Raw genomic sequence first — 12,377 nt, forward strand, 5'->3', positions numbered from 1 at the left:
ATACTAATATAGCTACACTCAGGCTCGCCTGCCACCAGTCGGAGTGCCAGCAGTCAGCTGTAAATGTTAGGCCGCCATGAGCCACATACCAGAGGAGACCCTGCACTGTTTCCGAGTAAATTTTATGGAGTTTAGTGGTGCCTGTTCGTTTTCAATATACACGCCAACACTAACAAAGCCCCCCTACTGACGGTGATAATGGCTTAGTTGCGGAGGCAGATGGGTGTGCCCCCTCCCCTCTCCGGCGTCTCCCGCCGCCCCCCAACCCACCCCTCCCCAACGACAGACCCCAGCTCACCCACTCACCCATTCATAAGTCTGCCCATACAGTAACAAAGCCTGATTTGTGTGTGGCCTCCTGACGACCTAATATCTATGGCTGCCTCTGGACTGCCAACACTGTAACTGCGATCGACGAACCCGGATATGTGGCTGTGTAGGGGGAGGGGTGGGATGAGGGGTGGGGGGGCGAGCGGAGGGGGGTGGGGGTTGGGGGGGAGAAAGAATAGTGTGTGTGTGTGTGGTGTGCCGGTGTGTCAGTTTGTGTGTCAGTCACGGTGTGTGTGTGTGTGTGTGTGTGTGTGTGCACAGTGTGTTGTGTGTGTGTCTGTTCTGTATAGTGTGCCGGAGTGTCAGTTTGTGTGTGTGTGTGTGTGTGTGTGTGTGTGTGTGTGTGTGTGTGTGTGTGTGTGCGCGCGCGCGCGCTAACGCTCTGGGCTCTTGAGCGCATTATGAATAGTGTCTATTATTGTTGTTGTTGTTATCATTATTATTATTATTATTATTATTATTATTATCATTCAAGATATTGTTGTTGTTCTTCTTCTTGTGTCTTATAAACATCATCAGCATGACTTCTTTTTCAGTTTTCCTTCTTATCATTATAATCATTATTGCAATCATTTGTATGAGTATAGTAGTCAGTACAGTTTTTTTTTTTTTTTTTTTTTAAATATAAATTATTATTATTCTTCAGTCTTGTCGCAGTCACGATATTATTATCATCATGTCATCATCAGTCAGCCGCCACAGTGATCATCAGTGGTGTCATGAAACGGGATTTTCCATTCGACCATCAAAGCGCAATTAACTGCATGTATTTCGCAATGACTGCAGAGGAACCCCATATCATTATCATTGTCATTATCATCATTATTATTATCATCAATAGCCTATATATATATATATATATAGTATATATATATATATATATATATATATCAAGTTATTATCATCATTGCCATAATTATCATCATTACTGTTATTATTAATCATCATCATCATCGTCATTATAATATTATCTGTTATTATCATTTTCATGATTATCAAGAATGAAACTGACAAAACCCATCTGATCTGACGGAGCCCGCTTCGGTCGGCAGTTCTTGATAAGCTGTTGACAGGTCGGGCTCAGTACAACTATTTATGAGGGAACTAAATAGTTTCACTGACACATTTAATTGCTTCTCAATGATGTAATTATCACTTCCGCCACAAGTGGAACCTTCCGTGTTATCATCACCACCATAATCTGATCATTGTTTGACTCGACTATCTATTCATCATCTCACCTTCTACACTCTCTCTCTCTCTCTCTCCTCCGGTAGTGGTAAACACAACTATTACTGATACTGTACTGCATATACTGGTTTAAAACACTGAAAGCGATACGACAATGCAGTCACGACGACAAAGCATGAGAAAGAAACTGTCGACTTGACGAGGGTTGAGTTTCACTGGTCCTGGAGCCCTCGCTACCGAGAGCATCCGATCGATGAACGAGTTTTACTCTGTTGCAGGCCAGGTAGTCTCACAATATCTGCTGTTGCCCTTCACGCAACTCCTTCGATGCTGGAGTATAAGGGGGAAAAATAATGTTCGTATTCTAATTTCGAAGTAAAATTTTATGGGCGACAGCATGGGCCACGAAGAACACAAATGCACGGGGTGAGGGGGGGTCGGAGGGAAAGACTAATTATTGCGCATGCGCAGCACTTATGCATTTCTGACAGGCTTGCAGATTATTCACATTACAACTTCCGTGACATTTTTTTTTATACTTTCTGTGTTCTCCCTCTATTTGTGCTTGCCTTCACGGATGGTTGAGATTCTGGATGTCTTGGAAACGTTCGGATACGGTTAGACTTGATCCTTAGCCATTCGTCTGTGTTGATCGCGCAGCGGCTGAAGCAGAAAATGGTGTTTTTCAACGGGTCTATGAAGCTGAAGTTATGCGAAGCGGTTGATCTGAAGCCTACCGACTTCTCGACTCGATTCGTGCCAGTGGGTCCTAGCAAAACACCGCCCATTCTAGACCCCTACATAAACATCGGTATCGATGATGTGTTCGTGGCGAGGTCCACAACCAAACCAAAGACCACGAAACCAGTTTGGAATGAGGATTTCGTATCGGAGGTCCACAACGGACAAAATGTTAATTTGACTGTGTTCCATGACTCCACCATTCCACCAGACGAATTCGTTGCCATCTGCACGATTCCTTTCGATGATTTAAAGGATAATGCAGATCTCTGGGTATGTATCATTTATCTACGGGGTAACTTTCCATCAGCAAGCTAAATTTTCAGGGCTGCATCCACGTATCTGATGATACTGGGACGTCAATGCCAGTCTCAAATGTCTCGCCATTTCTCGGGCATATATATATATTTTGCTCAGGAATATTAGAATTAAACTAATGTGCCAAGAATACAGGCTGTTTCAGGGAATTGTAAGAGAATAGGCCAAATACAGGTTGAAATTCGTGTCGAGTTGTGTGTCTTTATTAATGTCTGCGAGTGCTTCATTTGCTCGTCAGTTCAGGTGGCTGGTTAAAATTGCAGGTCGACTTGGAACCGAACGGCAAGGTACACGTTGTGATCGAACTGAATGGATCAACATCGGAAGGTGAGTGTGAAAGCACCATCATCATTTCATCCGTATTGCACGTATTTGGGAAGTGGGGTCTATTGGTGTTTTGGTTGTGTGAATTTCAAAACGGATATTCTAGGTGTTGACAAGGGGTTGGGAAAGCTGCCGATGTGCTAACAGTGCTGTACTGTGTGTGTGGAGCGATGTGTTTGCTCGCCAGACTGGCGCTGCCACGAGCTCGGCGGCCTCACGTTCTGCTGTTTATGCTAATGAGTTGTGCAAAGGATCTCTCTCGCACGCGCGCGCGCGCGCGCGCACACACACACACACAATCGCACACACGCACACGCATCAAACACATACACACACTCACATCACTTTTACTTGTGACTACACACGACACTCGAACGATATACACAAGGATTAAAATAAACAAGAGAATTGACATAATTTCACAGGGCACAGTACCTGCCCCAGTACTGGGGGCCAAGTATTGTACAAAGTGATAAACCCAAAACATGTACAGCACAATTATTTTAGCAAAGTTTTTGGCCTGTTTAATTCAGAAAAAAAAGAACAAAATGATGAATAGGAAGTTCCAGACCATCATGTAGGTGTGTCAGTGTCATCCTGTCACCCATTTACCAGGGACAGTGAGTGACCTTTAGCTAACTACTGCCAGGAATGTTGAAAGGAACAGTTATTACGTTATCAGAATTCATCAGTTTAATTAAACAAACCTTAGTATTCACCTTGGATTTAGTTCAAGGCCACAAGAGTAAAAGCAAACTGTTAGTTTTTCTATTTTTTGGTACTTATAAAAAAATAAAAATAAAAAATAAAAATTTGGATGAAACTTGACAAACATAATTTTACCCTCAGTTCTCATAGATTATACATTATTGAATAACCTTCCTGACTAAATAGTCAAGGTCACAGCTGATGGCTATTTATGTTTTGGTTTGCTCATGGCTTGAACAGAAATTTCTTGAAGACTGGTTTGTTTTTGATCAGGTTTGTACCAATGGGAGTCTTGAATTTAAAACAACAGCAACAACAACCTCTGTTTAGAGTCATTGATTTGATTTTGAACTACAATATCAGCTTTATTTCAAGTACTTGAAAATGAATGAACATGTTCCTTTTTGTGTCAGTTCATCTGTGCTAATTTAGTCATTACTTAGAATTTAAAACCATTTGATTAACTGACATTCTGATAATTATGTAGCTCACTGTGTGTGTGTGTGTGTGTGTGTGTGTGTGTGTGTGTGAACAAATATTAAAGAGTAGTTCTGTGAATTTCTAAAGCAAGGGAGGAACAGATCAATGCATTATTATGACCAGACATTTATAACTTAACATCGGCCACACAACATCAGGAAAAAGACATGATACCCTGGGCTTCACTTATCCGTCATCCTTCTTTCCAGCTGAGTGTAACCTGCTTTGAAAGTTAAGATCACATCTAGTGTCTAGAGACATTTGGTAGCATACTTACTTATTATACATGTATGTGTTGAAAGAAAATGCTGTGGTTTGACTTCATAAGTTCATTGTTTGTGAAGCAAATGCTGTACTTAAAAGAGGGATGGATGGATGAACATTTTGGGCCCTCAGCTTGCATGGCTGAAATTCACCACTTAAATTGAGAATTAGTAGACTCAGAAACTTTATTATAGTAAGTTGTATGTTACTTTAAAAGCAACAACAACAAAAATGAAACATTTTAAAAGTAATATTCTAATAACTAATTAAGATATCATCAAACTCATAGAGATGCCCCAGTAAACTTTGAGGGATCTTGAACAGAAGGGCATTCTTCGGAGGATAGTGTTAAGGAGTAGAAAAGAAAATCAAATGTATGGTATCATAATAGGAGTAGAAAAGAAAATCAAATGTATGGTATCATAATATTCAATTTGTGTTCTTAGTTATAATGATTAAAAAAAAAAAAAAAAAGCAAAAAAAAAGCCATTGTATGGGTGTGACTGAAAAATTCACTTCTGGGGAATTTGACTGCAGTTCTTTGGAGACTTGTATTATTATCTGTATTAAGCACAGAAATAGAAGACCTAGTAATTTGTAAACAGTATTTTTTAAAGTTTCATAATTATGTAATAAATTTTAGATACAGTTGTTGTATGTATACAAATGTTCTCTGAGTCAAAAATACTACTACTGGAATATTTTGAACACTAGATTAGTAGTTGATTGGAGCATTCTTTGGAGGATATTGATATTAAAGGAGTTGAACTTGTACTGGAAGATCAAGTGAATTTCGCATTACATTGCTGGTAGGATGTGTATTTGTTACACTGATACATGCCATGGGATTTAAGTTTGTTTCTGGGCCTCTGGAACAGAACAGAACATTCACTGGAATTGTTAAGATTGTTCTTCTTCATTCCCACCTTCTTCTTGCTTCTAAAGTAGTACTGTATTTATTAGTAATCTCAGTAGAAGACCCAAACAGTTTGAAGTTCACTCTTATACAATTTGTGTTACATTATGATTGTTATTTGATAACACTGCTAATGCTTAGATGCGGGGAAGTACTTGAAACTAATGTAGTAATAGCTTTGGCAGATCTTGAACACTAGAGCATGTTTTTGGGAGAGTAGTAATCTAGTATTTATTAGTGTTGATGGAGTGCAAGACCAACTTAGATTATAGTATTTATACAATAATAATTATGATAATGTATTGTACATGAATATGGCGGAAACTCCCCATACAGTAGGCTCTGAACGCCTCACATGAAACAGTACATTTTTTTCAATAGTGCACTATACCACACAAGCACATGAGGACAGTATAGAAGTAAAAAAAACAAAATCTATAATACACCAATACCATGTTACAAATTACTGATCATGAATGATAACAGAAAAGAGCCTAGCATAAAATATGCCCTACACAAGCACGCGTGCACACACACACACACACACACACACACACACACACACTCACACAACATACACCAACCCACAAACATTACAATTACAGGGAGACTCCATTGGGGGAAGTGGGGGGGGGGGGGGGGGGGGGGGGGGGGGCAAGGTGGGTGAGGGCACAAGGGGTTTGTAGAGGTTGGAGGAGACAGACGGAGGACTATGCTCCATCACGTCCAGATATTATATTATGATGATATGTATTTTTATTACTTCATGATACACATGTATTACAATTTCCTTTTACAATGCCATTACATGAATTTGCATCGTACAGATTTAACCAGGGGAACTTTGCTCGTGGGCGGACCTTGAAAAGTGGAGCAGTGTAGGAAGGGTAATATTTTCTTGACCCTTCTGGGGTAGTCGCTATCAGGTTCTGTACCTGCAAACGAAAAGAAGAAATGTACACCAGGACATCTTTAGTTCTAACCTAAGGTTGTTTCCCTCCCCCCCTTCCCCCCCTCTCCTTGTTTCCCATAATTTCTTAACATGACTTTAGACTTGGGGAAAGTACACACCGTGTTCTTGTTTCACTCCACACATTGAAAGTCCTTTTGTGTTGACTGTTCTCTCCTCGTCTGGCTGATTATTATTTAATAAATTATTATTTTTTTAATTTGTTTTAAATTGATAGAGCAGTAGTTGGAAACCCCTGCTTACACGAAGTTACAGTTACACCAAACTTTCCTCTTTCAGAGAAAGAGAACAAGCTTTCATTTTGTGTAAAGAACCTGGGATTGATTGTCGATGTGTTGCTTTGCTGCACAGCCTATTGATGTTTCACACATAATGTGTACCATACAAGAATAATTATTACAATTTCACAAAAGTTAATAAAGTATGAGGGACAAAAAAAATCATTAAAGAACACAATTGCTAGTGTAATTTTAGGCTTGATTTATTATTGACTGTTAGTGTTACTGTTTACTGACACATTAGATGCTAACTTGATTTATTGAATTACAGAAGGTTGTTTTAAAGATCAAGGAAGAAGTTAACATGCCATATTCATTAGGTGGAGAGACGTGGTGGCAGGACGTGGTGGTGGTCTCCACTCTGGGGGTGGGGGTGGGAGGGTGGACACTCACTTTGTCTGGCTCCAGTCCACAGCTAAGCCATTATTGTCATTAGTAGGGGGCAGAGAAGTTAGTGTCCAAAATATGTTAAATCATAACAGGAACTACCGAACACCATCAAAGTGACTCAGCAGCAGTGCAGGGTTTCTTCTGGAACGTGGCCTCCTGGCAACCAAATATCAATTGTTTCCTGCGGACAGCTGAGGTTGGGACTGGGACAGACTAATCTGAGTGTGGCTTGTATGGGGGACTTGAAATGAGTGGCTTGGGAGTAATGCTACTAAAAGTAAAACACTGCAAATGATGGAACAGAAAAGAAAGAAGAAGAAATGAACAGACAGACACATGCATCCACACACACACACACACACATGCAAAAGAAAAAGAAAAAAAGCAAACCAACCAACAAGTAAAACCAAACAAACACACAAACAAAAACCACCCTGAAAGTGAAAGAAGGTTGACACAAAAGTGTGTTGGTGTTTCAGAACTGGTGGACACAGGGGGTGGGTCAGCCTTCCCCACCAAGCCACATGGTAAGTATTACACTGTTAGACTTTGAACTGAAGTACTTGTGTGTGTGTGTGTGTGTGTGTGTGTAAGTATTACACTGTTAAACTTTGAACTGAAGTACTTGTGTGTGTGTGTGTGTGTGTGTGTGTGTGTGTGTGTGTGTAAGTATTACACTGTTAAACTTTGAACTGAAGTACTTGTGTGTGTGTGTGTGTGTGTGTGTGTGTGTGTGTGTGTGTGTGTGTGTAAGTATTACACTGTTAAACTTTGAACTGAAGTGCGCGCGCGTGTGTGTGTGTGTGTGTGTGTGTAAGTATTACACTGTTACACTGTTAGACTTTGAACTGAAGTACTTGTGTGTGTGTGTGTGTGTGTGTGTGTGTGTGTGTAAGTATTACACTGTTAAACATTGAACTGAAGTGCGTGCGCGCGCGTGTGTGTGTGTGTGTAAGTATTACACTGTTACACTGTTAGACTTTGAACTGAAGTACTTGTGTGTGTGTGTGTGTGTGTGTGTGTGTGTGTGTGTGTAAGTATTACACTGTTACAGTGTTAGACTTTGAACTAAAGTACTTGTGTGTGTGTGTGTGTGTATGTTTGTGTGGAAGTATTACACTGTTAGGCTTTGAATTAAAGTACTTGTGTGTGTGTGTGTGTATGTGTGTGTATGTGTGTGCATGCATGTGTGTGCATGCGTGCGTGTGTGTGTGCGTGTGTGTGTGCGTGGGTGTGTGTGTGTGTGTGTGCGCGCATGCATGCGTGTGTTTTTGTGTGTGTTGTGTTGTGGTGTGTGTGCATGTATACATATGTGTGTGTGTGTGTGTGTGTGTGTGGGCGCGTGTGTGTACTTGTGTGTGCGTTTTTGTCTGTCTGTCTGTGTCTGTGTAAGTCACGGTTGAAATATTTTAATTGTCAGACCACACATCCATAACAAAGGGAGTTTACAAAGACAAAAAAAAAAATTAATTCAAGGAAATGAATACAAGGGCAACCACTGAACTACATGGACCATGGTGATGATTCCAGAGCATTTGCCTGTACTGAAAACACTTTGATTAGAAACTTGGATGTGTACTGACACTCGCTCTGTCACAATCACAAGATGACAACATGGACATATATTGAAAGCACTTGGATATCTGTGAAATTTAGCAAGGATGAACTAAGAACGAATAGAAAAGTACATAGGATGAATCAAATGAAAACTTATATACATTTCAGTTTCTGGAGTATCAGATGTGTGTGTGTGCGTGTGTGTGTGTGTGTGTGTTTGTGTGAGAGAGAGTGAGTGTGTGTGTGTGTGCATGTGTGTGTTTGTGTGTTGGTGTGTGTGTGCTGTACAGACATTTGATTGTTTCTTGTTGTTTATGTCTGTGTGTGGGCAGTGCAGTGACTGTGTGAGCACAACCAAAGTAATTTTTTTCTGTACTGTATGTACTGTAAGTCGGGTTCATTCATACCCTCACACTGTTGTCAGGATTTGTACTAAGTCACGGAAGTCTGGAAAAGTTTTTGAAAAATGAGAGAACCATTTCCAGGCTGAAACTAGTGAAAGATCTTGGGAAAATGAGAGAACCATTTCCACGCTGAAAAGATCTTGGGAAAAATCAGAGAACCATTTCCAGGCAGAAAAGGTCTTGGAAAAGTCTAATAAATTAAAAGCCTTGGCCTGTACCATTCAACAAAGAGCTTACTTAATGCATTAAAAAAAGAGAACAAACAATCAAAAAGTGATGAAAATTGAACAGTGGTTCCAGGGATATCCATCAGTCTCTTTCATCAGTGATTTAGCAGACCAGTTTTTGGATTTGTTTCACTGTTTTTTTCTATCTAGATCTATGGGAAATGTTCAATCTCACTCAGAAAAGGTCTGGAAAAAAAAAAGTGTGGAGCTTTGATTGGTCACAGCTGTGAGAGCTGTGTGTTGTGTTGTGGTGAACGTGTCCAGTGATGCTGACAGTGATAGTGAGAGGCACAGTGCAAGTCAACCAGTGATCATGAGACTTGCAAAGAAGTGAAGCAGATGGGCATAAAACAACCCTAAATGTCCACGAGTATTGTCTAGATGTGTGGTGTATATGTATGATTAAGAGAGCATGTGTGTGGTGTGTGTGTTTGAGAATGAGCATGCGCATAAACAAGCATTTGATTTATAACCTACTGTGTTTGTGTTTGTAAAACTTTAAATGACAATTTACCGCTCATGTTTGTACTTTTCCTATATTATCCCCCCCCCCCTCCATCCAAATTCTTTGTGGGTTTTGGTACACTTGGTAATAAAGACATCTTCAGTTCTGTTCTGATTTCTTCCATGTGAGAGAACTTTTAATGAAAATAAGTCAGTTCTTACTTGTCTTATCAGTGACATTGAAGACTTGACAGTATGTGTATCACTGTATACTATTGATAGTTTAACTCACTCAGTACAGCCAGTCCTCTCTTCTCCTCTACACAGACCCCTCGGATGTCCAGTGGGTGTCTGAATGACCCAGCCTTTAGCTTCCGTCGTTAGAATTGTGGTATTCTTTGTCAAAATTCACGTCTTTAGTATAAGAGCCTTCTGCTTGCAATATTTTGATGATGGTAATTGGGGTGAAATGCTGTTAACGTCGTCTCTTTCGCCGTTCGTATGGAGAGAGTTAATCTGACCATCAGAACAGCAGAGGAGGCAACTGCTGTCCAGACTCTCTGGGCTAGAATTTGATTATAGTGTGGAGTGCCTTGTTATAGAACTTACATCCCCACTCTCTTGGCCTAGATGGCTTTAGGTCAGTCTGCCTTAGAATGGTCCCCAAAGACCAGCAAACCCCAAGAATCAGAAAGAGCCAGTGTAATCTGTCATCTGAGTTTGAGAGTCATTGTCCTTCACAAAAGACAAAGATGTAATTTATGAATTCCCATTGCAGTAGAGAAACCATGGATCATACAGCTCTCATGTTGCTGTTTGCCAAAATGTAAACTTATATCAATCTCTGATATAAGCAAATGGTAGGAAATAGCTTGTGCATAACAAATACTCATGATGAGTCCTAAGTTATGAATACAGATCTATAGTGTTTGGTATCTTGCGTAAGACAATTGGATAACTTACTTTAAAAGTGGTTATTTGAAAACCTATTCTTTCTGGGTGTCCGTCTCCCAGGCAATCTTTTATAGAAAGATACTCAAATACATTCAAGTAAATCATAAACAGATCAATGTAATAGTTCAACGTGAAAGTGAAACAGAATGAAAACATGCAAGTCTGCATCACTGTAAGGCATTCCCATGACATGCTATGTACAATGTTTCAGTTGTGTACAAAAGTGAACATTTCCCAGTTATATTATAAAAAACTATAATTGTTATTAGTTATTTTATTTATTCAAAAACAACATGTCAGAGCTAGAACTCGATCCATTTCTGTATCGAAATTGTTCACCGAATCCATTCTGTCACCACACAGACTCAGATCATTGCCTTGGCATGGGAAGAATCCATGAGGTGTGAAAATAATGTGATTATTGTTCTGACTCAGTGACTGCAAGCACAATATCCTGCTCTGTGTGTGTGTGCTTCCAATTAGAACTGATGTGCCCACTGAAGGCTGGTGTCAAAGAGCTTATTGATTCGTCATGGGAAGGGCGACGACAGGGTTTAGTCGCCTGGGACTGTATGCCAGCATGAACTATTTGCGATCGTGTTTACGATCATGTTTACATGTGTCTGAGCTGATTTCTGGGTCATGCTATTTTCCTTCGTCTCCTCCACCGTTCCACTTTCCACTCTTTTTTTTCTTTTCTTTTTTCTATTCTAAGTTATAGTATATACACAAACCTAGGGTAGGCTCTCAATGCCTCACCACTGTCACCAGTGCATCAGGCTATGTGATGATCAGGCATCTCCTTCAAAAAACAACTGTTTAAAGTATTGACAGCAGATGTTGTGTAGCATATTATGGATCAGTCCACACACTTTGATGCCTCCTTCAAACAGAAAACTTAAACTTTTTGTGTGTGTTTTTTGGGGTAGTAATGCAGTGTTATCACAAATTATAACTACCGGTACAATGTAAGCATTATATCTGCATCAGCATTCAATTGTTGACACTTTGCTCACTTAAGATATATATATGTCAAGCAACACAATGGGGGAAAAAACCATAAACCATAAATATTATGATTTCTATTGAACCCATGGGATCTCACATGCAACAGCTCATTCCGTCTAAATAGCAGTATGATAAGGCTTGGTGCACCAAAATACACAGTCATGATATACCTTATGTATACACATGGATATACACACACACACATATATACATGTATGTATACAAATACACCTGCATCATTACTGCGCACCTGAAAAATGAAACTTTTCCCTTGCTCTTGTATCTTCTTTGTTGCAAAGGTGTTGGAAAAGCTCACCTGAACAGTTTTTTTTCTTCGTTTTTTTGTTTGTTTGTTTTTGTTCAAAGAAATGTGCATGGTACATTGGTAGTGTACTTTTGAGAGCTGGTTTCTTGTTGAGGATATATATATATATATATATATATATATATATATATATATATATATATCACAAGATCACAAGATAATTTATTGTCCTTAAATGGAAATGTTTGGTGGCACACAGTTAAGTTCTATATAGTACAAATATAGACATGCATAAGCCATTCAGCTGACTTGCATACGCTCAGAAGCACACAATTTCAGCTGCATCAAATATCCATGCGTCCGCCATCAGTCTCCATTTCACACTCATTATAAAAAATTACTAAAAACATGTAAAACGACCTTCAAATATAAACAAGTAGGTTACAGTAATAAATAAGCCCCCAAATCAAGGAGAGTTTATAACATAGATGAATAATCAAATACATAAATAATGGCAACAAAAATAACAATATCAATAATAGTAATAATAATAATAATATGTATGTATGTATGGACGTATGTATGTAAGTATAGCACTCTTTCCAGAA

At 39.4% G+C, this 12,377-nt stretch overlaps 1 protein-coding gene across 1 annotated transcript in view; it reads left to right on the forward strand.

The window, feature by feature from the left end:
* Positions 1 to 2,064: 2,064 nt before the first annotated feature.
* LOC143296032 (calcium-independent protein kinase C-like) overlaps positions 2,065 to 12,377 on the forward strand; it is a 41,219-nt gene continuing 30,906 nt past the window's right edge. The window contains exons 1-3 of the mRNA XM_076607777.1: positions 2,065 to 2,535; positions 2,844 to 2,907; positions 7,390 to 7,437. Coding sequence (XP_076463892.1) covers positions 2,197 to 2,535; positions 2,844 to 2,907; positions 7,390 to 7,437 — 451 coding nt within the window. The 5' untranslated portion in view covers positions 2,065 to 2,196. The remainder of the gene's footprint in view (positions 2,536 to 2,843; positions 2,908 to 7,389; positions 7,438 to 12,377) is intronic.

This window comes from Babylonia areolata, chromosome 21 (genome assembly GCF_041734735.1).
Source record: "Babylonia areolata isolate BAREFJ2019XMU chromosome 21, ASM4173473v1, whole genome shotgun sequence".
In the NCBI taxonomy this organism is placed as follows: domain Eukaryota; kingdom Metazoa; phylum Mollusca; class Gastropoda; order Neogastropoda; family Buccinidae; genus Babylonia; species Babylonia areolata.